At 42.2% G+C, this 22,539-nt stretch overlaps 1 protein-coding gene across 2 annotated transcripts in view; it reads left to right on the forward strand.

The window, feature by feature from the left end:
• The first annotated feature begins 404 nt into the window (after nucleotides 1-404).
• The window catches only part of LRRCC1 (leucine rich repeat and coiled-coil centrosomal protein 1), an 83,639-nt gene continuing 61,504 nt past the window's right edge, over nucleotides 405-22,539 (forward strand). For both annotated transcript variants that reach the window (XM_040354554.1, XM_040354556.1), the window contains exons 1-3: nucleotides 405-498; nucleotides 16,870-16,953; nucleotides 20,479-20,684. In XM_040354554.1, the coding sequence (XP_040210488.1) occupies nucleotides 16,895-16,953; nucleotides 20,479-20,684 (265 nt within the window). In that variant the 5' untranslated portion in view covers nucleotides 405-498; nucleotides 16,870-16,894. The remainder of the gene's footprint in view (nucleotides 499-16,869; nucleotides 16,954-20,478; nucleotides 20,685-22,539) is intronic.

Below are 22,539 nucleotides of genomic sequence, written 5' to 3' on the forward strand. Positions count from 1 at the left end.
AGGTAATTCTCCTTTATATATTCTATAATACTTTACTACAATGTCTCCATAGAACACTTCACTTCTATAACACTACAATGTATCCATAGAACACCTCACTTCTATAACACTACAATGTATCCATAGAAGACCTCACTTCTATAACACTACAATGTATCCATAGAACTCCTCACCCCCATAACAGAACACTTCGCTTCCATGGCACTATACTACTGTTACTAAAGTATTCATAGAACGTTCCCAACCGCCATTCCCACTACTCCGCACACTAGTCTGCTCTCGTCCTATCACCGCTCTCCTTTCATCTGAAATGCGGCAATGAGCAGCGCTCTCCTATTGGTTATTCGCAACCCCGGCCGCTAATTGGGACGGAGAGGAGAGGTGGGCGGAGTTAGGTTCCCCGGGAAGTGTATGGTTGCCATGCCACCCTGGACTTCCTGTATAGACTGTCCAGCCGTTACAGGGATCCGGATGGGGGGCTGACAGTGCGGAATGCAGGTGGGTGATGTGACCTGTGTGATGTACGGAGCCGCTCCTCATACCAGTGAAGGTGCACAGTGTTCTGGATGTATGGAGGAAAGCGGCAGCTTGTCTGTTCTGTCATCTCTGTGAGGATGTGTCAGGACAGACCCCCCCCCTCTCTCTGCAGCTCAGGACCTGCACCCCCATGATGGCTAACTATGGCACTGCTGGCACTTTTAGTTCCTCAAAAACTGGGGGTCACCAGGCTTAAAATAGATGTAAACCGATCACTGACACCTCATAGAAGCTTCAACCTCTTCATAAAATATAGAACTAGAGGCAAAACCTTTTTCTTTTCCTGTTGTATAGTGTAATGGAGGTTTATTACCCCCCATCAGTTTCATTATTGCCATCTGTGTCCCCATTTGAGCGACTTCTATTCATTTCCTGTCCCAAAGCTGAAACAGGAAGTGAAAGACAATCCAAGGCTGTCACCAGAACTAGTGTCCCCCCCCATTGGAAGATTTCCCCTCTATTCCTGTTCTGGTGACAACCCAAAATTTGGGATTTTCTTTCATTTTCAGTGGCGATGGTAAACAGGACAAATGGGGTGGATCTCTCTAATGAGGGCAATAAAAAGTGGGGGGTGTTTTATTCCCCCTCCACTCTATCCACAGCTAAATATAACGTTTTACATGTCTATTGAATAGTGCAGTGCTCCTTGGTAAATGATTGGTTGTATACTCTATGTTTACATACACTCACCGGCGACTTTATTAGATACACCTTGCTAGCACAGGGTTGGACCCCCTTTGCCTTCAGAACTGCCTTCATTCTTCATGGCATAGATTCAACAAGGTGTTGGAAACATTCCTCAGAGGTTTTGTTCCATAGTGACATGATGGCATCACACAGTTGCTGCAGATTTGTCGGCTGCACATCCATGATGGGAATATCCTGTTCCACCACATCCCATAGGTGCTCATAGGGCCGGCGCTAGCAATAGGCAGATCAGGCGGCTGCCTAGGGCGCCAGGGTAAGGGGGGCGGCAAAATCCGGATCCCCAGTCACTTGCTGGGGATTCAGATTATTAAAAGAACGTCCAGGACTGACTTTTTTTAAATACGTAACATACTGCCTTATGGCGACAGCCGCCAAGCTAGGGGGCGCCTGTGCCTGTGAAGACATCCCGGACCACTCTGCAGTGCCGCCCTAGCAATGAGAAGATGAGGGGAGAGGAGCCAAGACAAGGAGCAGCCGAGGAGTGCTCAATGGAACCGGCTGGGGCGGATGAGATGGAAGCCCTGCATACGGGCTTGCCGCGATATTCGCTCCCCCTCCTCCTGGTCGCTCGGGGATCTGTTGTGAGAGGACAGGCAGCAGCAGCGCCGCTCTCATAGTAAAGCCATCACCCACCGCCGACAGGTATAGTGGAAGCATAGGCAGCACGCGCGGTGCTGCAGCCTCTGGTCACAAATAAAAAAATGTACTCTGCTTGTGAAGTTTATAGTGCGTTGCACTGTATACAGATGAGGGACAGATGTATGTGGGAAGGGGGGCAGACGTGCAGGGGGGGACAGATGTGTGTGGGAGGGGTTACAGAGGGGGATCAGATATATGTGTGGTGGGGGGGGCAGACTTGCAGGGGGTACAGAGAGGAAATGATAGGTGTGTGGGGCATGTAGAGGTGCAGAGGGGAACAGAGGTGTGAAGGGGGTACAGATATATATGTGTGTGGGGTGGGTGAACAGACATGCAGGGGGGGTACAGAGGGGGAACAGGTGGGGAGGGGGGGGCAGATGTGCAGGGGGGTACAGAGGGGAAATAATATGTGTGTGTGTGTGTGTGGGGGGGGGGCATGCAGAGGGGAACAGAGGTATGGAAGGGAGGTGCAGAGGGGAACAGAGTTGCATAGGGAGGGGTGCAGAGGGGAACAGAGTTGCAGAGGGGTGTGCAGAGGGGAACAGAGGTGTGGAAGGGGATGCAGAGGGTAAAAGAGGTGTAGAAGGGGGTGCAGAGTTGCGGAGGGGGATGCAGAGGGGAACAGAGTTGCGGAGGGGGATGCAGAGGGGAACAGAGTTGCGGAGGGGGATGCAGAGGGGAACAGAGTTGCGGAGGGGGATGCAGAGGGGAACAGAGTTGCGGAGGGGGGTGCAGAGGGGAACAGAGTTGCAGAGGGGGGTGCGGAGGGGAACAGAGGTGTGGAAGGGGGTGCAGAGGGGAACAGAGGTGTGGAAGGGGGTGCGGAGGGGAGGTGCAGAGGGGGGCTGCAGAGGGGAACAGAGTTGCAGAGGGGGGTGCAGAGTTGCAGAGGGGGGTGCAGAGGGGAACAGAGATGTGGAGGGGAACAGAGGTGTGGAAGGGGGTTCAGAAGGGAACAGAGGTGTGGAAGGGAGTGCAGAGGTGCGGAGGGGAACAGAGGTGTGGAAGGGGGTGCAGAGATGCGGAGGGGAGGTGCAGAGGGGAACAGAGGTGCGGAGGGGGGTGCAGAGGGGAACAGAGATGCGGAGGGGGGGTGCAGAGGACCACGGCTGAAGAAATAGGTGAAGAGGCACCACAAAAATCTCAGTGAGGGGGAGGCAAAATGAGGTTTCGCCTAGGGTGTCAAAAATCCTTGCACCAGCCCTGGGTGCTCTATTGGATGAGATCTGGTGACTGTGGAGGCCATTGGCGTACAGTGACCTCATTGTCATGTTCAAGAAAGCAGTGTTGAGGTGATTTGAGCTTTGTGACATGGTGCATTATCCTGCTGGAAGGAGCCATCAGAAGATGGGCACACTGTGGTCATAAAGGGATGGACATGGTCAGCAACAATACTCAGGTAGGCAATGGCATTTAACCACTTGCTTACTGGGCACAAATAACCCCCTTCCTGACCCGTGGACTTTTTGCGATTCGGCACTGCGTCGCTTTAACTGACAATTGCGCGGTAGTGCGATGTGGCTCCCAAACAAAATTGACGTCCTTTTTTCCCCACAAGTAGAGCTTTCTTTTGGTGGTATTTGATCACCTCTGCGGTTTTTATTTGTTGCGCTATAAACAAAAATAGAGCGACAATTTTGAAAAAAAATATATTTTTTACTTGTTGCTATAATAAATATCTCTTCTTTTTTTTTCAGTCTAGGCCGATACATATTTTTTGGTAAAAAAAAAAAAAATCGCAATAAGCGACTGGTTTGCGCAAAAGTTATTTTTTTTTACTAGTAATGGCGGCGATCTGCGATTTTTTTTTTTTTTTTTTTTTTTTTTTTTTTTTTAGCAGTACTGCGACATTATGGCGGACACTTTTGACACATTTTTGGCACCATTCACATTTATACTGCGATCAGTGCTATAAATATGCACTGATTACTGTATAAATGTGACTGGCATTGAAGGGGTTAACACTAGGGGGTGAGGGAGGGGTTACATGTGTACCCTGCCTAGTGTTACTAACTTGTGGGGGAAGGGGGGTGACTGCGGGAGGTGACCGATCTGTGTCCCTATGTACAAGGGACACAGATCGGTCTCCTCTCTCCCTGACAGGACGTGGATCTGTGTGTTTACACACACAGATCCACGTCCTTGTCTCTGTAACCGCCAATCGCGGGAGCCTGGTGGACATTGCGGCCGCCAGGCACGCGCATCGGCATCCCAGTGATGCGGCGGGCGCGCACGCCCCCCACAGTGGCCATGAGGAGCGGAGGCCGTAAAAAGACGGCGGCTCAGAGAATTAGAACCACCGGCCGTATAAAGTCGTACGGCCGTCAGGAAGTGGTTAAATGATGCCCAATTAGTACTAAGGGGCCCAAAAGGTGCCAAGAAAATATCCCCCGCACATTACACCATCATCACCAGCCTGAACCATTAATACAAGGCAGAATGGATCCATGCTCTCATGCTGTTTACACCAAATTCTGACCCTACCATCTGAATGTTGCAATCTTCTATTATCCAAGTTTGGTGAGCCTGATGCGAATTGTAGCCTCCGTTTCCTGTTCTTAGCTGACAGTAGTGGTGCACCGGATTGTCATTGATCCGTGATCCGCAGGGATCAATGACTACGGATCGGCACACGCATGATCCGCGGCGCAGGTGGAGGGGGGCAAGCAGAGCGGTAAAACACGCTGTATAGGCTGACACTGAAATAGTCTCCGCTCTGCTCGCACAGCCCCGCCTCCTCCTTACCCCGCGCTGGTTTACACAGAATGTGCGCCGCAGCCAATCGCATTCTGGTGTGTCCGGCCACTCCCCCAGCGTGGATAACTGCTGAGTGAGTGATGGACGCCGCTGCAGGTGAGCAGCTGTCCCGCGGTAAACTGTGAGAGAATGGGGGGGGGGGGGGGGGGGCAGTGCATGGCGGCAGGTGAGGCTCCATGTGTGGGGGGTCGCAGTAGGTATGGAAGAATTTACCTCCCAGGGGGGATTGTTTACCCCACCAGGAAGGAGAGGGGGAGCGGAGGGCCGATCCGTGAGTTTTTTGATACGTTGCACCCCTAGCTGACAGGAGTGGCACCCTTCTGTTGGGTCTGTGGTTTTCTGCTGCTGTAGCCCATCTGTTTCAAGGTTCTGTGTGTTGTGTATTCAGAGATGGTATTCTGCATACCTTGGTTGTAACGAGTGGTTATTTGAGTAAGGCTGGGTTCACAGTGGATGCTGATGCGGCTCACAGCAGGGGTCCGGTGCAAATTCACGGAGCCGCACTGGAGATATGGTCACATTCTCCTGCTTTTGCTAATTGGATGCGGAGATTCCACATCCATTTCGTAATAGTGTGAACCCAGACTTTCTATCATCTCAAACCAGTCTGCCCATTCTCCTCCTCCGACACCAACAAGGCATATTCCTTCACACAACTGCCACTCACTGGATATTTTCTCTTTTTCTGTTTTTTTTTTTGTTGTAAACTAGGGTGGATATAAATCTTTGTGTGTGTGTGTGTGTGTGTGTGTGTGTGTGTGTATATATGTATATATGTGTGTGTGTGTGTGTATGTATGTATATATATATATATATATATATATATATATATATATATATATATATATATATATATATATATATATATATATATATATATATATATATATATATATATATATATATATATATATATATATATATATATATATATATATATATATATATATATACACACACACACACACACACATACATACATACATACATACATACATACATGTCCATAAATATTGAGAAATCGACACAATTCTAAACTTTTTGGCTCTATGCACCCGTTCAAATGAATAGGGCCACAGTGAAAGTACCCTGCAACCGCGTGCAGCAAGGTGCTTGAACATTTTGAAGGTTAAAGTACCGTATTTATCGGGGTATAGTGCGCACCCCTAAAGTTGCCCCCATTCCTGTGGAAAAAAAGTTTTTTTTGTACTTACAGTTTTGGTGTCTTGCGTGGCGTCCATCGGCGAATCCGGCGTCCGTCTGCGGCTTCGGGTGTCCTCTTCGTCGGGTCCGGCGTCCTCCCCGCTCGTTTCCCGCGCCGAGTTTTGAATACTGCGCCAGCATATACCGAGCGCAGTACACTCGGGCAGGCTCGGCAACTGTCGCGCTCACGTCCTGTACGTCCAGGACGTGAGCACGGAAGAAGCCGAGACTGGCCGACTATACCCGAGTGTACTGCGCTCGGTATATGTCGGCGCAGTATTCAAAACTCGGCGCGGGTATCGGCGTATATCGCGCACCCACGATTTTGCCCTGATTTTCAGGGCAAAAAAGTGCGCGATATACGCCGATAAATACGGTAGGTGGTGCGGAGGCAACATATCATACCCCCTAACTGCCTGTCAAACACCCTTTAAAAAGCAATCCACTGGGGGCGTGGTCTAGCCACAGGTGAAGATGGCTGCTTAATAGCGGAGCTCCCACCACTACGGGGATTTTTGAACAATCTGAGCGTTCTTAGGCTTTTATTCCGGTCCTTTCCGAGACACCGTCATTCCGGACTTATCTGGCTACCTGGTGTGAACTTTTGGTGGACTACACAGGTGAATTTTTTCCCTATTTCGGCTTTATACCGGGACTGGGTCAATGATATGGCTAATACCGGATTAATCAAAACGGATATATTGCTGAACCCGACAGGTATCCCTGCATCGAATCTTGCTCATATGCCTGTCTCTGGCATAGCTATGGATAACATACATCTCCAGCCTAGCTTGAGTGATCTTCACACTGTTGCTGATGACATTAAGAACACTTTTACGGCGGCCATTGCAGCACTGAGCCTGAAGGTAGACACTATTACTGCGCGGGTGGTAGAAGTTGAGAATTCTGCTGCGCAACAAGGTACCATGCTGCGTCATGTCAATCGTAAGGTTGACTCCCACACGCTCCATCTCAGAGATCTCCACCGCCAAGTCGAGGACTTGGAGAATAGAAGTAGACGCCATAACCTTAGATTAAAAGGTCTTCCAGAAATCGTTGAACATGATCAACTAACTTCTGTGGTGTCTGAAATCTTTAACAATCTGCTGGGGCGCCCTCCGCAGACCCCTGTCAAAATGGAGCGCATTCATCGCGCATTGAGACCAAAGGGAAAGTCCAATGATCCCCCCAGAGATGTCATCTGCTGTATTTCTGACTTTCAATTAAAGGAAGATATCCTTAGAAATGCTAGGATGCGACACAAATATCTACATGAGGGCTCAGAATTGCAGATATATCAGGACCTGTCAAATATCACGCTCCAAAATAGGAGAGACCTAAAACCCTTGCTGGAAGTACTGAGAGAGAGAGCCATATTATATAGATGGAAATTTCCCTTTGGATTGCAAGCCTCTCATCAAGGTCGTTCAGCCCTGCTAAGAGTACCAGAGGAGCTACAAATGTTTTGTGACGCACTTTGTATTCCATATGTCGATGTTCCTGACTGGTATGCAGAGTTTCGCTACAGAGCTGCCAAGAAAGATCAACAAGCAGAAACCATGGAAACCATTCCTACACGCTATCGCAGACGTCGCTCACCCTCGAGGAACAGGTCTCCAGCTGCCTCCAAAGATCAAGATTCCAGACTGCAGACAACAGGATCCCCGCGCATGAGAAGACCAAGACGTGACTAGTAATCATTTAATGTCTTGCTTTTTTTTTTTTTTTCTTTTCCCTCTGCAGGAGGGTTTGCTCCTAATCCCTTTCTGCACCAATGGTTTCAGGTTTCTTCTTATCTTATCCTCTTTCCATTTCTGATTTTTGTGAGCCTTTCTTTACATGGCTTATCTCCTTTATGCAAACGGAATCGTTTTATTTTGGAAATATCTACTGTGATTAGTATTGCCTGATGCCTTTTGATTTTTGTTTTTAAGTATCCTGAAACCCTTCTGTTGCTCTCTAATTTAACACTTTGTGTCATATGTCTAATGAGTGAGACGATGGATACCTTTTTGCTTCCTAATAGGGAATGTTATGTGTTCAGTAATCCATTGATCTTACTTGTTTGGGGTTAATGTTTCTTTTCCTTTTCTGCTATGGTCTGGTTCATGATACATTGTACCTATCTGTTTTTTGTTGCTATTTTTCACGTTTTTTTTTGTCCTTTATATGAATTGAAAGGTGGTAGTGGGTAAAGGGGAAAGGAGGTTGTGATCTTAATTGAAACAATTACTAAGAAGTAGGATGTTGATAGGAAAGAAAAAAAGGAAATGTACAGGAAGAATGCTTATAGTAATTTAATATGGAAGCATGATGAGGTAGCTGAGGGATAATATTAGAACATAGACATTTAAATAGGGCAGATTCTTTGGTACTCTTTGGTTTAATAACTAGGACATCCCTCTTTGTTGACCTTTTTTTTTTTTTTTTTTTTTTTTTTTTTTAAGCATTAGAACTCACAATGGGAGGGAACCTTACAAAATTCAATGATAAATAAAAATGAGATAGCAATAATATAAAAAAAATAATAATAAGTAAATAACAGTTATTGAGGATAATTTATATATTTATGTATGCACTTTTGTGGTAAAAATATTGCAAGGGGAAAAATTATTATTTTATTTAAAATTAAAAAAAAATTAAAATAAAAGAAAAGGAGGAAAGGGGATTAAGAAAGAGTATGGAGAAGTGAATTGTTTTATTACGTCAGACTCTGTTTAATACCTGTGCATTTTTTTTTTTTTTCCTTTCTCAATAATTCTGTTTTATTTTAAATAAGGGTTTGAATTCATAGGTAATTTACAAATTGATGAAAAGGGGGTTCTTTATTTGTGTTTTTTTCTACCCTGTAGTGGTGGGGCGTATGGTTTACATCCCATTCATCTTTGCCTGGGTTGTTTCCAACCCCACAATAGTTACATTAGTGGTCGTCGATCGGTTTGAGGTTGACGTGCTCTATTGTCACTATAATTTTTACCGATTTACCTTATTGTGGGAATCCTTGTGTTGATTTCCTCCTTACGGTAATCGGTCTCTGGGTTTTCACCCAACGATTTTTACATTTGTTTTTTCATTTTCAGTTTTTTCTTTTTTTTTTTTTTTTTTTTTTTTTTTTTTAAAAAACCCTCCCCGCTCTTCCCTCCTCGCCTCCCTATTCACACCCCTTCTTACCCCTGTTTTTGTATATATATATAATTTTTTTTTTTTTTAAGACGATATAAAAATGGCCCTTCATAATAATATTTCTACGAGACCACCGCATTTGAAGTTCTATTCCCTAAATGTTAAGGGTCTCAACGTCAAGGAGAAAAGATCTAAATTATTAATGATATTGAAAAAGTCGAGAGCTGATATTATTTTCCTACAGGAGACTCACTTCAAGACTAACAATATGCCTGTTTTTAACGATAAGAGGTTTCCATTGTCTTTTCATGCTACTAATCCTGAAAGCAAGACTAAAGGGGTTTCTATATTGATTTCCAAAAATTGTCCCTTTCAGATTCAGGACTCTCTGGTGGATGAAGAGGGAAGATTTATTTTTCTTAAGGGCTCCTTGTATAACAAACCGATTACTCTGGCTAACATATATGCCCCTAATAAAATGCAAGTATCGTTCCTTAAGAATGCTTTACAACTACTTGATACCTTTCAATCTGGTATGCTCATAGTGGGGGGCGACTTCAATTTGGCATTGAACCCCTTGCTTGACACTTCTTCAGGCTCCTCAAAAATTTCCTATAGATCCTTATGTTCGATAAAGAATGTGTTGAAGAACATGTCCCTTCATGATACGTGGCGCGCATTAAACCCCACAACCAAAGATTACACTTTTTATTCCTCCCCACACGACAGATATTCAAGAATTGACTACTTTTTCTTGTCCCAAAATGATCTTGAGGACCTTATTGACACTTCTATTGAACCAATGTTTTTCTCCGACCATCATCCCATTACTTTCTCTATAATTTTTCGTTCGCGGCCTGTTAATAATAGAATCTGGAGGCTTGATAATTCCTTACTTAATGACCCTAAACATGTTGACACACTAAATTTAAGGATTAATCAGTACTTTACTGAAAATGATATTGGAGATGTAGATCCTGTATCTCTCTGGTCTGCACATAAATGTGTAATTAGGGGTGAACTGATTTCTATTAGTGCTAAAAGAAATAAAATGAGAAAAGCCCAAATCAAATCCCTTACTGAACGAATCCAACTACTGGAAAACAAACATAAACAGTCGCTGGCTTTGGATACTCTGTCTGAATTACTGGAAACTAGAGAGGCTCTTTTGAAAATTTTAGATGAAAAGATTAAACGCAACTTCGCTCTATCACAAAAGATGTTTTACGAATTTGGCAATAAATCTGGTAGGCTTCTTGCTAGGACTCTTCATTCTAACAAACGTGTTAATAATAATATTTACTCTATCACAGATCCAAGTGGAAAAAAATTGTTTACCTCTTCCGAAATTGCTGATCGATTTAAGCAGTTTTATGCTAAATTATATAACTTACCCATTGATGGTACTCCCACTAGCTTGGCTGATAGAAATAGGAAAATTACTGATTTCTTAAATTCCTATAGCCCGAAGCCTATTAGCACAGAGGATGCTATTGCTTTAGACAGGCCTATTGATAGAGAGGAAGCTGACACTGCCCTCAAGCAACTTAAGACGGGTAAATGCCCTGGCCCAGATGGACTATCTGTTTCATATTATAAGACCTTCTCAGGTTCCGTCATTCCTCATTTTTTAAAAACGTTTAACAATATCCCCTCTTCATCTCCTTTTATCAGAGATATGCTAGAAGCACATATTACCATGATTCCCAAACCCAACAAAGATGCATCCCTAGTTTCTAATTACAGGCCCATTTCACTTTTAAATGTGGATATTAAGCTATATGCTAAAATTATTGCTAATCGCCTACTCCCCTTACTACCTAAGATTATCTCTCTAGACCAGGTGGGCTTTATCCCTGGCAGGGAGGCGAGGGATAATACTGTTAAAGCTATTAATATACAACATTGGCTCACAAGATCTGGAGTCCCGGGTTTCTTTCTTTCTCTTGACGCAGAGAAGGCCTTCGACAGAATAGCATGGGATTATATGGGTGAGACCTTGAGAGCTCTGGGATTTGGAGAACGTATCCTTCATCTTATTCTTCTGCTTTATTCTACACCCACAGCTAAAATTAAAGTGAACGGCTGTCTGTCGGAGGCCTTCTCTGTGTCCAATGGAACCCGTCAGGGATGCCCTTTGTCCCCAATTATTTTTGTCATTCTCTTAGAACCCATGCTCAATAGACTTAGATGTAACCAGGACATAGTTGGCATTGGGATTGAGGGGAAGAATTATAAACTTGCTGCATTCGCTGATGACATCCTTCTCTTTCTATCAAATCCCATAGTAACTATTCCCAACTTGTTAAACGATTTTTCCCTCTTCAATTTAATTTCAAATCTTAAAATTAATTTTGCTAAATCTACGGCCATGAACATTTCTTTGCCGGCTAATACTGTCTCTTTGTGTAAATCAAACTTTCCTTTTCACTGGGATGAGGAATCATTAACGTATCTTGGTATTAAATTGACTCCAAATATAAAGGATCTTTTTAGTACGAATTTTATACCTCTGCTCAAAATTATTAAATATGATTTGTTGTCTTGGGATAAGCAATTTTTGTCTTGGTTTGGGAGAGCAGATGTTGTTAAGATGAATGTTCTCCCCAGAATTCTCTATTTGCTACAGACTATTCCCATTAAGATCCCGTCTACTTTTTTTAAGGCATTTAGACAAATATGCACAAAATTTATTTGGAATTTAAAACAGCCTCGAATTAAATGGGACAAACTCGTTCTTCCCAAACTTTTGGGGGGTATAGGATTGCCTGATGTGCAAAAATACTATTGGGCTTGCCACATGACTCGCATTTTAGATTGGCATTTGCATTCCCATACTAAGGCTTGGGTCGAATTGGAAGGTGTTTCCTCGTCTCCTGTCTTACCGCTTACGCATTTGCCTTGGATTGCTGCTCGCAAAATCCCACCTGTCGCCTGCTCTCACCCTTTGGTGGGTCCTACCTTGCAAACTTTTAGGGCTCTCTGTAAAAATCTACATTTTTCCTCATTATATGGTCCCATGACTCCTGTTAACTTAAACCCAGAGATTTCTTTAGGACAATCGGTGCTTGACGTATCCGGTTCCTCATACGTCAAATCGATCAGAGCTGAAACCTTTTTTGACAACGGTAAACTTCTTACTTTCGATTCTTTTCAACTTTCCCACCCTGACATTATTATACAACCCTCTGGATATGAACAGGTTAAACATTTTTTCAATCGCACTGGCTCGAATTCTGTATGGTGTAGACGCAAGTCTCCTTTTGAGAACTTGTGTCTCCAAAATTCTCCTAAAAAACATTTGATTTCCGCGATGTATGCGTCATTTTTTGCAACGTTCGACATTAAGACTGATGTAGTGAATCTCAAATGGGAAAGCGACCTAGACGTATCCCTATCGAGTAATGAATGGGAACTTGTTTTTCATCATATACATAAGGGATCCCTGAATGTATTGACACAGGAAAACAATTACAAATTATACTCTAGGTGGTATAGGACCCCTGCCATCATTCATAAATATAATGCAAACATTTCTCCACTATGTTGGCGATGTAACCGTGCTCAAGGCACACTCTTGCACATATGGTGGGGATGCGATCTGATCAGACCCTTCTGGAAGGAGGTCCATCAATTAATTTCTCGCATTACAACATATACCCCTGACTTCACTGCCGCCCAGTATTTACTACACCACTCCTCTCTACCGCAATACATTTATAAGAAATCATTGATGTTCCACCTAATCAATGCTGCCAAACTATGTGTACCCATTCGATGGACACAGTCATCACCTCCTTCCATCTCGGATTGGTTTAATAAAATTGGATACATGGCCGAAATGGAAGAACTCATTTCCCAATCTAAAGATTCTCCTAAGACCTTTTATGAAAAATGGGCATGCTGGTTGTCTTTCAAGAACTCCGCTGAATTTCATTCTTTAAGGACTGCTTCACTATAATCTGGTATTATTTCATCCTCTCCGGACTCCACTTCTTATACGTACTCGATAGGGCTATTTTTTTTTTTTTTTTTTTTTTTTTTCCCTCTCCTCCCCCCTCTATCCACCATCCCCCCTTTCTTCTCCTTACCTTTATTCTTTATTGACTTCATAATTATCTATATGTCAATGGTATTTTCCTTTTAAGGACTGTTTTTAAGGACTGTTTTATGTAATGTGCATATTCTACAATTTGTACATGTTTAATATTCTGTATTTATTTATGAAAATTTCAATAAAATATTTGAAAACAAAAAAAAAAAAAAAAAAAAAAAAAAAAAAGCAATCCACTACAGACACATGTGAATGAGCCCCATGATCGTGCTCCGAAGAAGTACACACAATCACAAAATGGGACAAAGTACAGCTTTCAAAGCGATCGTATGATAATCTGACAAGAATTTCCGTAAATTGAATAAGCTCTTGATTTATGATATTCTTTATTGTTTGTAAGGCTAAGAGGTTGGCAATCTGCAAGATAGAGTAGGCACTGCCCAGAGAGGGATCAGATTGAACATGTTTTGGGATATATGCAAACTACGAATTCTCATTTTTTAAGTAAAAATGTGTTCTAGGTGAGGGTTACTAAATCATTACATCTTTTTGATAGAGCAATAAGTTATTCTCACTGTGCTCTTTACATCTACTTCAACATACATTTTAATTTTTTTTGTTACGTATCATGATTCCCAGCATATACAAGACATCACAAGGCTGGGTTTACACCAGTGCGATGCGAGAACCCTGCAAATCTACTGCGGGTTCCCACATCGCACCCGACTCGCACAGCAGTTCACACTGCCATATGCAAATTGCTGGGAGGGTCATACAACATTAACGACACCCCCTTTTCAGCTCGCATATCGCACTGTGAACTGACCGTTCGGACATGAATCGGATCGCATAGCTGCAAACACTCATGCGATCTAATTCTGACCAAAAAGAGTCCTGTGCGTGTTTGGTCCGAATGCGGTGCGATATCAGCCATGTTATCTTTATGAATATGAAAAAAGTGTAGCGCTTATTTTTGTGCATAAGTCAGTTGACAACGCATGTCAAATGTTGCAAACATACATGAAATCTTAATTTCAGTGACACCAAGTGACTGAGTGTGATCCGTGAAAAAATAATTGTAACAAATAAATCAGAACGAAGCAAGCCTCTATTGTGACCAAACACAAATAACAGTCCAAAAGTGTAGGAAAAAACTGCAAGGTTGAAATGAAGAATTATATGATGCGTGGTGTACTATTCTGTTAATTTACTGTTGATCCTTTTTGTCATTTTATACTTGTAACTGTTCTTTAATACTTACAATAAACTTTTGTAAACAAAAGAAATTAAGAATTCCGCATAGATATGACTCACTTTAAAGGATAGAGACACCACCACAGATGATGACTGTTTAGTTGAAATGCGTCGGGTGTACCCATTCACACACATCGCTCTTGCACTTTGTGATATGCCTATGGCATTCTTCCAAGTGCAAGTTTTTTTTGTTTGTTTGTTTTTTTTAAATACTACCTTGTACGGTATTGCACTGTGAGGTTTTTTTTTCCATTACGCATGTTGTGTGGTTACCGTATCTCTGGCTCCAACAAGACTACATGTTTTTTACACTTCCTGGTGTTTATTGGAATTTGCGGTGCCAACTGATATGTGGATTTAGGACCAGCTTTATACATCTTGCTGACTGATTAAATAAGCCAGTTTTGACTTGGGTGGTCTATACTAGAGCTGCAATCTCGCGCGATCTCCAGGCTGAATGACCCACGATTTTCGGGTGCGGCCATAGGAAAGTCCCCGACTTCAGCCTAGCTCCGGAGCGGAGGCCATCTCGGTACACCCGGCGGCGGTTGTCTCATCAGGAGGTGACGTTTCGTCGCCGCCATCTTGCTCCACCCCACACTCCTGCACAGTAATGATAGTGAGAAGGGGGCAAGCAGACATCTTGTTACACCCAACATTTATTTTCAACACAAAACGGAGCTTATATGCTTAACCACTTGACCACTGGGCACGTAAACCCCCTTAATAACCAGACCAATTTTCAGCTTTCGGTGCTCTCACAATTTGAATGACAATTACTCAGTCATACAACACTGTACCCAAATGAAATTTCCGTCCTTTTTTTTCACACAAATAGAGCTTTCTTTTGGTGGTATTTAATCACCGTTGGGTTTTTTATTTTTTGCGCTATAAGAGAAAAAAGACTGAAAATTCTGTAAAAAAAAAAAAAAAATTTTCTTTGTTTCTGTTATAAAATTTTGCAAATTTAGTATATTTTCTTCATTCTTTTGCATAAATGTGAAAGATGAAGTTACGCCGAGTAAATAGATACCCAACATGTCACCCTTCAAAATTGCACACGCTCGTGGAATAGCGCCAAACTTTGCTACTTAAAAATCCCCATAGACGACGTTGCAGGGTATTGTGGGGTATTGCGGGCCATTGCAGAGTATGGGGGCATTGCAGAGTATGGGGGTATTGCACAGGGAGGGATGGATGGCTGGATCTGTGACTGCATGTGTCACAGATCCAGCCCGCAGCAGCAGCAGCAGCTGCTGCTGCTTCCGCTCTCTCCCCTCTCCTCTCTCACACTGTACCGTTCGGTACAGAGAGGAGAGGGAGGAACCGGCGTCATCACATGACGCCGGTTTGTTTACTAGTGATCGCTCCGTCATTGGACGGAGCGTTCACGTGGTAAACCGCCGCTATCAGCGGCGATTTACCGTGATCCGTGATCAGCCGGGTCCAGAGGAGCCGGCGGTCAAGGAGACTCCCGTGTGCGCGCCCCACAGGGAGCGCGATTCTGGGAGGACGTACATTGACGCCCTCCCAAAGTTAAGCAACCGCCTTGTAGACGTATTTCGTCTATAGGGCGGTTGCTAACTGGTTAAATACAGTATATGTAAATCTGACGGACTGTTCACATGTTAAATTTTAAAAGCAGCAGCAAACCTCACATGCTTGCTAATGTGACAGAACACCTCTGATTTTCACATTTAGTTAAATGTGAAAATCAGAGGTGTTCTTTCACATTATCAACCATGTAAGGTCAGCAGGTTTGCTGCGGCTTTTAAAATGTAACATGGAAACAGTCCGTCAGATTTACATATACTGTATTTAAGCACATAAGCTCAGTTTTTTGTGTTGAAAATAACTTTAAATAAATACAATTTTGAGAATCGTGAGAGAATTGTGATCTTCATTCTATACAAAAGAATCGCGATTCTCATTTTTCCCTGAATTGTGCAGCTCTAGTATATACCTCACCAATTCAACACCCCCTGGTAAGTCTCCTCCATATATCGGTGGTGGTGTCTCTATCCTTTCACAAAGTGGGTCATATCCATGTGGAATTCTTCATTTCAACCTTGCAGTTTTTCCTACACTTTGGACTGTTATTTGTGTTTGGCCACAACTGCTTTATTCTGATTTATTTGTTAATTATTATTTTTTTCATGGATCACACTCAGTCACTTGTTGTCACTGAAATTAAGATTTCATGTATATGTATGTTTGCAACATTTGACATGTGTTGTCAACTGACTTATGCACAAAAATAAAAGCTACACTTTTTTTCATATTCACTAGTTTTTGCTTTGTCACAGCTGTGTTGGCAGCTAATTTTTTGTGTTCACTTATTGCACAGCGCAGTATATCCTATATGTACTATCTGTATGGCTGAATATCGCATTGCACAGACATAGCATGTGATTTGCACTGCAGTGCAAATTTCATGCGATCTCGCACAGCACAGCAGTGCAAACCCAGCCTTAAAAATATGAAGCAATAGATAAGTGTACAAGGGGTTCTGAGTCCAATACAACTGTTTGTTTGTCTTTGAATGTAATGTAACTAAAATAAATGTAAACTGAATTTAAACTTGCCACACTTAGGAGCTGCTGATCATTCAAAATAAAAATGGCCGATCAAGATCCTAGTAACAAGGAGTTAAGCTTGATGGATAAGCAAATCACCAGGTAAGCTTGTTTATTGTATCATTTTGTCTATGAATAATAAAATCGCAACAACAAAAATAAAAACTTTGGAATGTAGTGATTTTTTTTTTTTCAGTGACACATTTTTTTTTATCCAATTTACACAAAATTGGTTACCATTTATTACTGTAATTTTCACTAATCAGCTTGTGGAAAGATTATTTTTTTTTTTTTACAAGAGATGATTTCTGACTGGCTTCTACAGTGGGCTTTGCATGAATTGGTGCTTTTAAGTTTGGACTTGAATTTAGATTTGAACAATGCTACATTTGAAGTATTGGCTGAACACATTCAACATTTCCTATGCATTTGTAGGGGCCAGGAATAGAGCCAAGATGTCGGCGAAGATGTAACTCCACCGTCATTGCTGGAGGAGGGCACTGTATAAGGGTACATCGTTATGGCAAGAACCCTTCCAGCAGACTTCAGTTACACTTTAACTGCTTGCCAACCAGACGCCGCAGTTATACGGCGGCAGGTCGGCTCCCCTGCGCGAGAGCCCGTAGCTATACGTCGACTCTCGCGCAGGCCACTACTAGGCCTAGGCACTGATCGCTATAAAAATGCCAGTGGTCCCAAAAATGTGTCCGAAGTGTCCGCCATAATGTCGCAGTACCGAAAAAAAAATCACTAATCGCCGCCATTACTAGTAAAAAAAAAAAATATTAATGAAAATACCCCCTTTTTTGTAAACGCTATAACTTTTGCGCAAATCAATCAATAAATGCTTATTGCGTTTTTTTTTTTTTTTTTTTTTTTTTTTTTTACGGAAAATATGTAGAAGAATATGTATCGGCCTAAACTGAGGAATTTTTTTTTTATTATATATATATATATATATATATATATATATATATATATATATATATATATATATATATATATATATATATATATATATATATATATATATATATATATATATATAATATATATTTTTTTTGGGGGATATTTATTATAGCAAAAAGTAAAAAATATTAATTTTTTTTTTCAAAATTGTCGCTCTATTTTTGTTTATAGCGCAAAAACTAAAAACCGCAGAGGTGATCAAATACCACCAAAAGAAAGCTCTATTTGTGGGGAAAAAGGGACGCCAATTTTGTTTGGGAGCCACGTCGCAAGACCGCGCAATTGTCAGTTAAAGCGACGCAGTGCCGAATCGCAAAAAGTGCTCTGGTCTTTGACCAGCAATATGGTCCGGGGGTTAAGTGGTTAAGCTCTCAAATACATCAGAGGTGTTGGGTCTGTGCTGTCAGCTGTTTGCAAGCAAAATGCTAAATTTCCAGTGGTATCAGCAGTAGTGTATTTAGGGTTTGTGCTGCCCTAGGCCTGACTAAACTTGTGCACCCCCTAATTTAAGTATGAGCCACCCCCTTCCTGTCAAGGCCACACCCCCTTTCTGTTTAAGACTTGCCCTGAAATGTTCGAGTGGGGACACTAGTTCTTAGGGCCTGGAGGGGCAATGGATTTCCTTAATTTTCATAGATTTCCTCTCACTTCCTGTTTGGCTATGGGGCAGGAAGTGAAGGGAAATCTCTGCAATGGGACAGGGATAGTAAAAACTAAACTGACAGGGGCTATAACCTTCCTTACTCTATCCAAAAAAAAAAGTGTTGCTTATAGTTCTACTTTAAGCACAAATTTCTAATAAATTTATGGCGAGGACTAAGAAGATATAACCATGCCAATGGTGCAGCAGAAAACATATAGCACAGTGAGGAAGGTTTGTGGTCCAGGATGACTGGACAGTCAAAATTAGAAGCAGCTTGCATTACACTAACGGTGTAGTGCAAGCTGGGAGGGACTCTTTCCGTGCTGCCCCCCCTGCAAAGTGCTGGCCTGGGCATTGTTGGCCTAGGCCAGGATACATCGTTGGGTATCAATTCAGTGTTACTGTGGTGTGTACAGAATTGAAGTACTGCATGAGTACCTTTTATACAGTGCTGCTGTGATGCCTAAGAATTGTGTATAAAAAAAAAAAAAAAAAAAAAGTAAACCGCGGGATGCATTGGAATTGTCGCTGTATCTCCTAGCACAAATCAGCGACTGATCAATGCAGCTGGCTGGTAGAGCTGCACGATTCTGGCTAAAATGAGAATCACAATTTATTTGCTTGGAATAAAGATCACGATTCTCGTGGCGTAACATCTTTCACATTATGCAAAAATATTGGGCTCACTTTACTGTTTTAATTTTTTTGATTAATTGAAGTGTATTTTTTCCCCAAAAATTGCGCTTGAAAGACTGCTGCGTAAATACAGTGTGACATAAAATATTGCAACAATCGCCATTTTATTCCCTAGAGGCTCTGACAAAAATTAATGTTTGGGGGGGTTCCAACTAATTTTCTAGCAAAAAATACTGATCTTTGTAAGATCTAAGGACAGAAATTAACATTTGTGATGCGACAATTAATGAAATGTCAAAATTCTCATCTTCTTTAATGGGATAATAATAAAGCTGCTTTGCTGGTGATACTGATGTAGTTATGCTGAAAATATTTTAAAAGGCATTTATTTTGTATGATCTGAAAATCGCGAATCAACGCTCACTAAACTTCTACCAACACCAAATTAGCAGAAGGGGCCCAAACGGGTGGCGCTTGAGAAATGAACTTCCTCTTTATATTCTCATAGTACTTCACTAGGTTTGTGTTTGTCAAAGAACAATTTGCGGATAGTTGGTATGCTAGACAAAATCCTGCACACGCGCTTTTGACAAAAATCAGACGCTCAGTCGTACAACAATCAAACCGTGTGTACGAGACCTTCGTTTGAATTGCCTATGTTTATGAGAAGCCTACTGATGAAGCCCTGACTGGGAGCGTAACGTGTATAAGAACTGGTAAGCTACATTTGCTGTGGATGCTGTTACCTATGTCTTTTAATGCTATTTACGGTACTTATTTTAAAGTGCTTATTTTAATGTGAGTTTACCCATTGAGGAGCTAATAGTACTATTCAGAGAGCACTATTCTTGTTCCCATTTTATTTTCCATGCATACCTACCTGAGGTGAAGTAAAGTTGGCCACAGATGCCTAAATAGCCCATGGTAGGGCAATAAGCACATCGAGACCTTGATTCATATTGAGGTCAAATAAGGAAGGTGGAGTAAAGCTGGTGGAGAGTCAGAGGAGAACAGGAGTTTTATCCCCTACGGACCGAGATAACGAAAAGTTAGTGGTGGGGCAACTTGAGACCTTGATCCATACTGAGGTCAAATAAAGAAGTATTGGATGCATATGGGTGGATGCGTGTATCACCTGGAGTTTGGAGGAACTGAAGAGATTACTATCGCAGCACATTGATGGTGGATTTTTGTGGATGCTTATATAGAGATTGTAGATGAGACTTTTTTTTTTTTATTATTATAGCTATTTTATGTTAATTTATGTGATTGTGCTGCTTTTTATGTATTGCATATGTGTTTTATGACAAGTCTGGTTTACATTTGAAGACTTCAATCTTTATGTTCTGTATATTACAACCTCCCTTTTTTTTTTTCAGCCTGTTGGACATTAATTTGAACTCATTCCTCCATTCAATCAATTTGCACTGTAATCACATTTCTGAGATTGAAGGCCTTGCTCATCTGCACAATTTACAGCATTTGGACCTGTCATCCAACCTAATAAGCCAGATTGAAGGACTTGATTCTCTGATACACCTTCAAAGCCTGAACTTGTCCTGCAACAAACTCACTAGAATAGAAGGTGTGTGATTTATTTGTTTATGTAAATTTTATTGATATTGTATTCTATCTACACAATGCATGTAACATTTGGGCATGTATACCAGGATTTTATTATTGACACTAGAAACTTAGAGAAGAGCTTTGAGGGAAAGAGCAGATGGCCAATGTGAACTGGTATTTTGTTCACTACAAAAAAAAAAATGGAAGGGGCACACACACCTACTGCATTACCAATGACAATTTAATGAATGATCAAATCCGTAAAAAGTGGGTACTCACAAAAGATGACTCTTAATGAGCCATAGAAATCACAGTGTATGGACATGTGCAGGATCATATCGTGGGGTAATGTTGTAGGTTTCGGGGGTACACCCCCTCCGTCAGAGCTAGGCCTGGCTTCTTTGACAGAAAATTACACTTGTCAAGTAGGGGATAGTGTAGTGAGGAGCAGTGGTTGGGATTGGGGGCATAGTTGCCAACAGGGCCATCCACTGCTCAAATTTGTGGCTGCTTTCAGCTTAACTGTTAAAGTGGTTGTAAACCTCAGACGTGAAATATGAACAAAGCCTATCCCTCTATAGTGTGTACTTGTCTCAATTAGGAGCACTAAGTGTAATTTATATGTGCTGCTTTGTTCCTCTGCTGTCAGCATGAATTGCTTTTCTGACACCAAGAGAAAAATTGTGACGGGGGAGGGATCGCTATGTGATTGATAGCCTCAGTTTTGTTTCTGTGTGCTTTGTAAAGAGTTAGCGGGGGGGAGTTTCCCTTCCTTCCCCTCCAATCAGCTCTCAGAGCTCTCCACACTGAGCTCTGCAGAGTGTAACTTCAACTCTCTGCCCCTTTTTTTTCTGATCTCTCAGACATGCTTTATAAATTCTGGATTTTGAGTGGATGAAAAGGCTGCAGATAAACCTGTCCAACTTATGTAGGAGGATTTGTTTAATCTCTGTGTACCAGTCACTTCAATGGGTTTAATGTAAGGATTCGCAACCACTTTAACTTCTGTTATCCGCCATTTCTGACAGGATCAACAAAAAGTGCAAATTGGGCTTCATGCACACAAGCGTATTAAAATGCTCATCTATACTATCCATGCTGAATCTTCCTTTCAGAAGCTGGCATAAAAATGTAGCTTAAATAAAATATTTGTTTTGGTACAGAATTCTGTGCATTTTCAGGTGTATAGTATTCAGAAGAATATACATTTATTCTATTCGCTATAATATTAAAGTGGAACTCTATGCAAAATCTAAAATCCCTACACCACAGATCTAACACTAACCTCTCTATCCATGTAAAGAAAAAAAACATGAGTATACATACCTTTTTATGGAAGCTGATCTGACCCGATCTCCAGCGCCGGAAGCTCTGCAGAGGACACGAACGGCGATGGCTGTGAAATGAATGGGAAGTGATGCCACCCATAGAGTTACTATGGGGCTTCCCTTGTCCTCTGTCTCCTCTGCACCCACCTACACAGAGAAGCCGCGGCTGACAGCTCAGAGTGGGATCCGGTCGCATCGGGTCAGATCGTCTTCCAAAAAGGTATGTATACTAATTATTTCTTTACAGGGATAGAGAGGCTAGTGTTGGATCCATAGGGCCAGATTCACGTAGATCTGCGGCGGCGTAACGTATCGCATTTACGTTACGCCGCCGCAAGTTTTACGGGCAATTGCTTGATTCACAAAGCACTTGCCTGTAAAGTTGCGGCGGCGTAGCGTAAATCCCCCCGGCGCAAGCCCGCCCAATTCAAATGATCCAGGTAGGGGGCGTGGATCATGCGCCGTCCCTAAATTTTCCCGACGTGCATTGCGCTAAATGACGTCGCAAGGACGTCATTGGTTTTGACGTGAACGTAAATGGCGTCC

This window comes from Rana temporaria, chromosome 5 (assembly GCF_905171775.1).
Source record: "Rana temporaria chromosome 5, aRanTem1.1, whole genome shotgun sequence".
NCBI classification, from domain to species: Eukaryota; Metazoa; Chordata; class Amphibia; order Anura; family Ranidae; genus Rana; species Rana temporaria.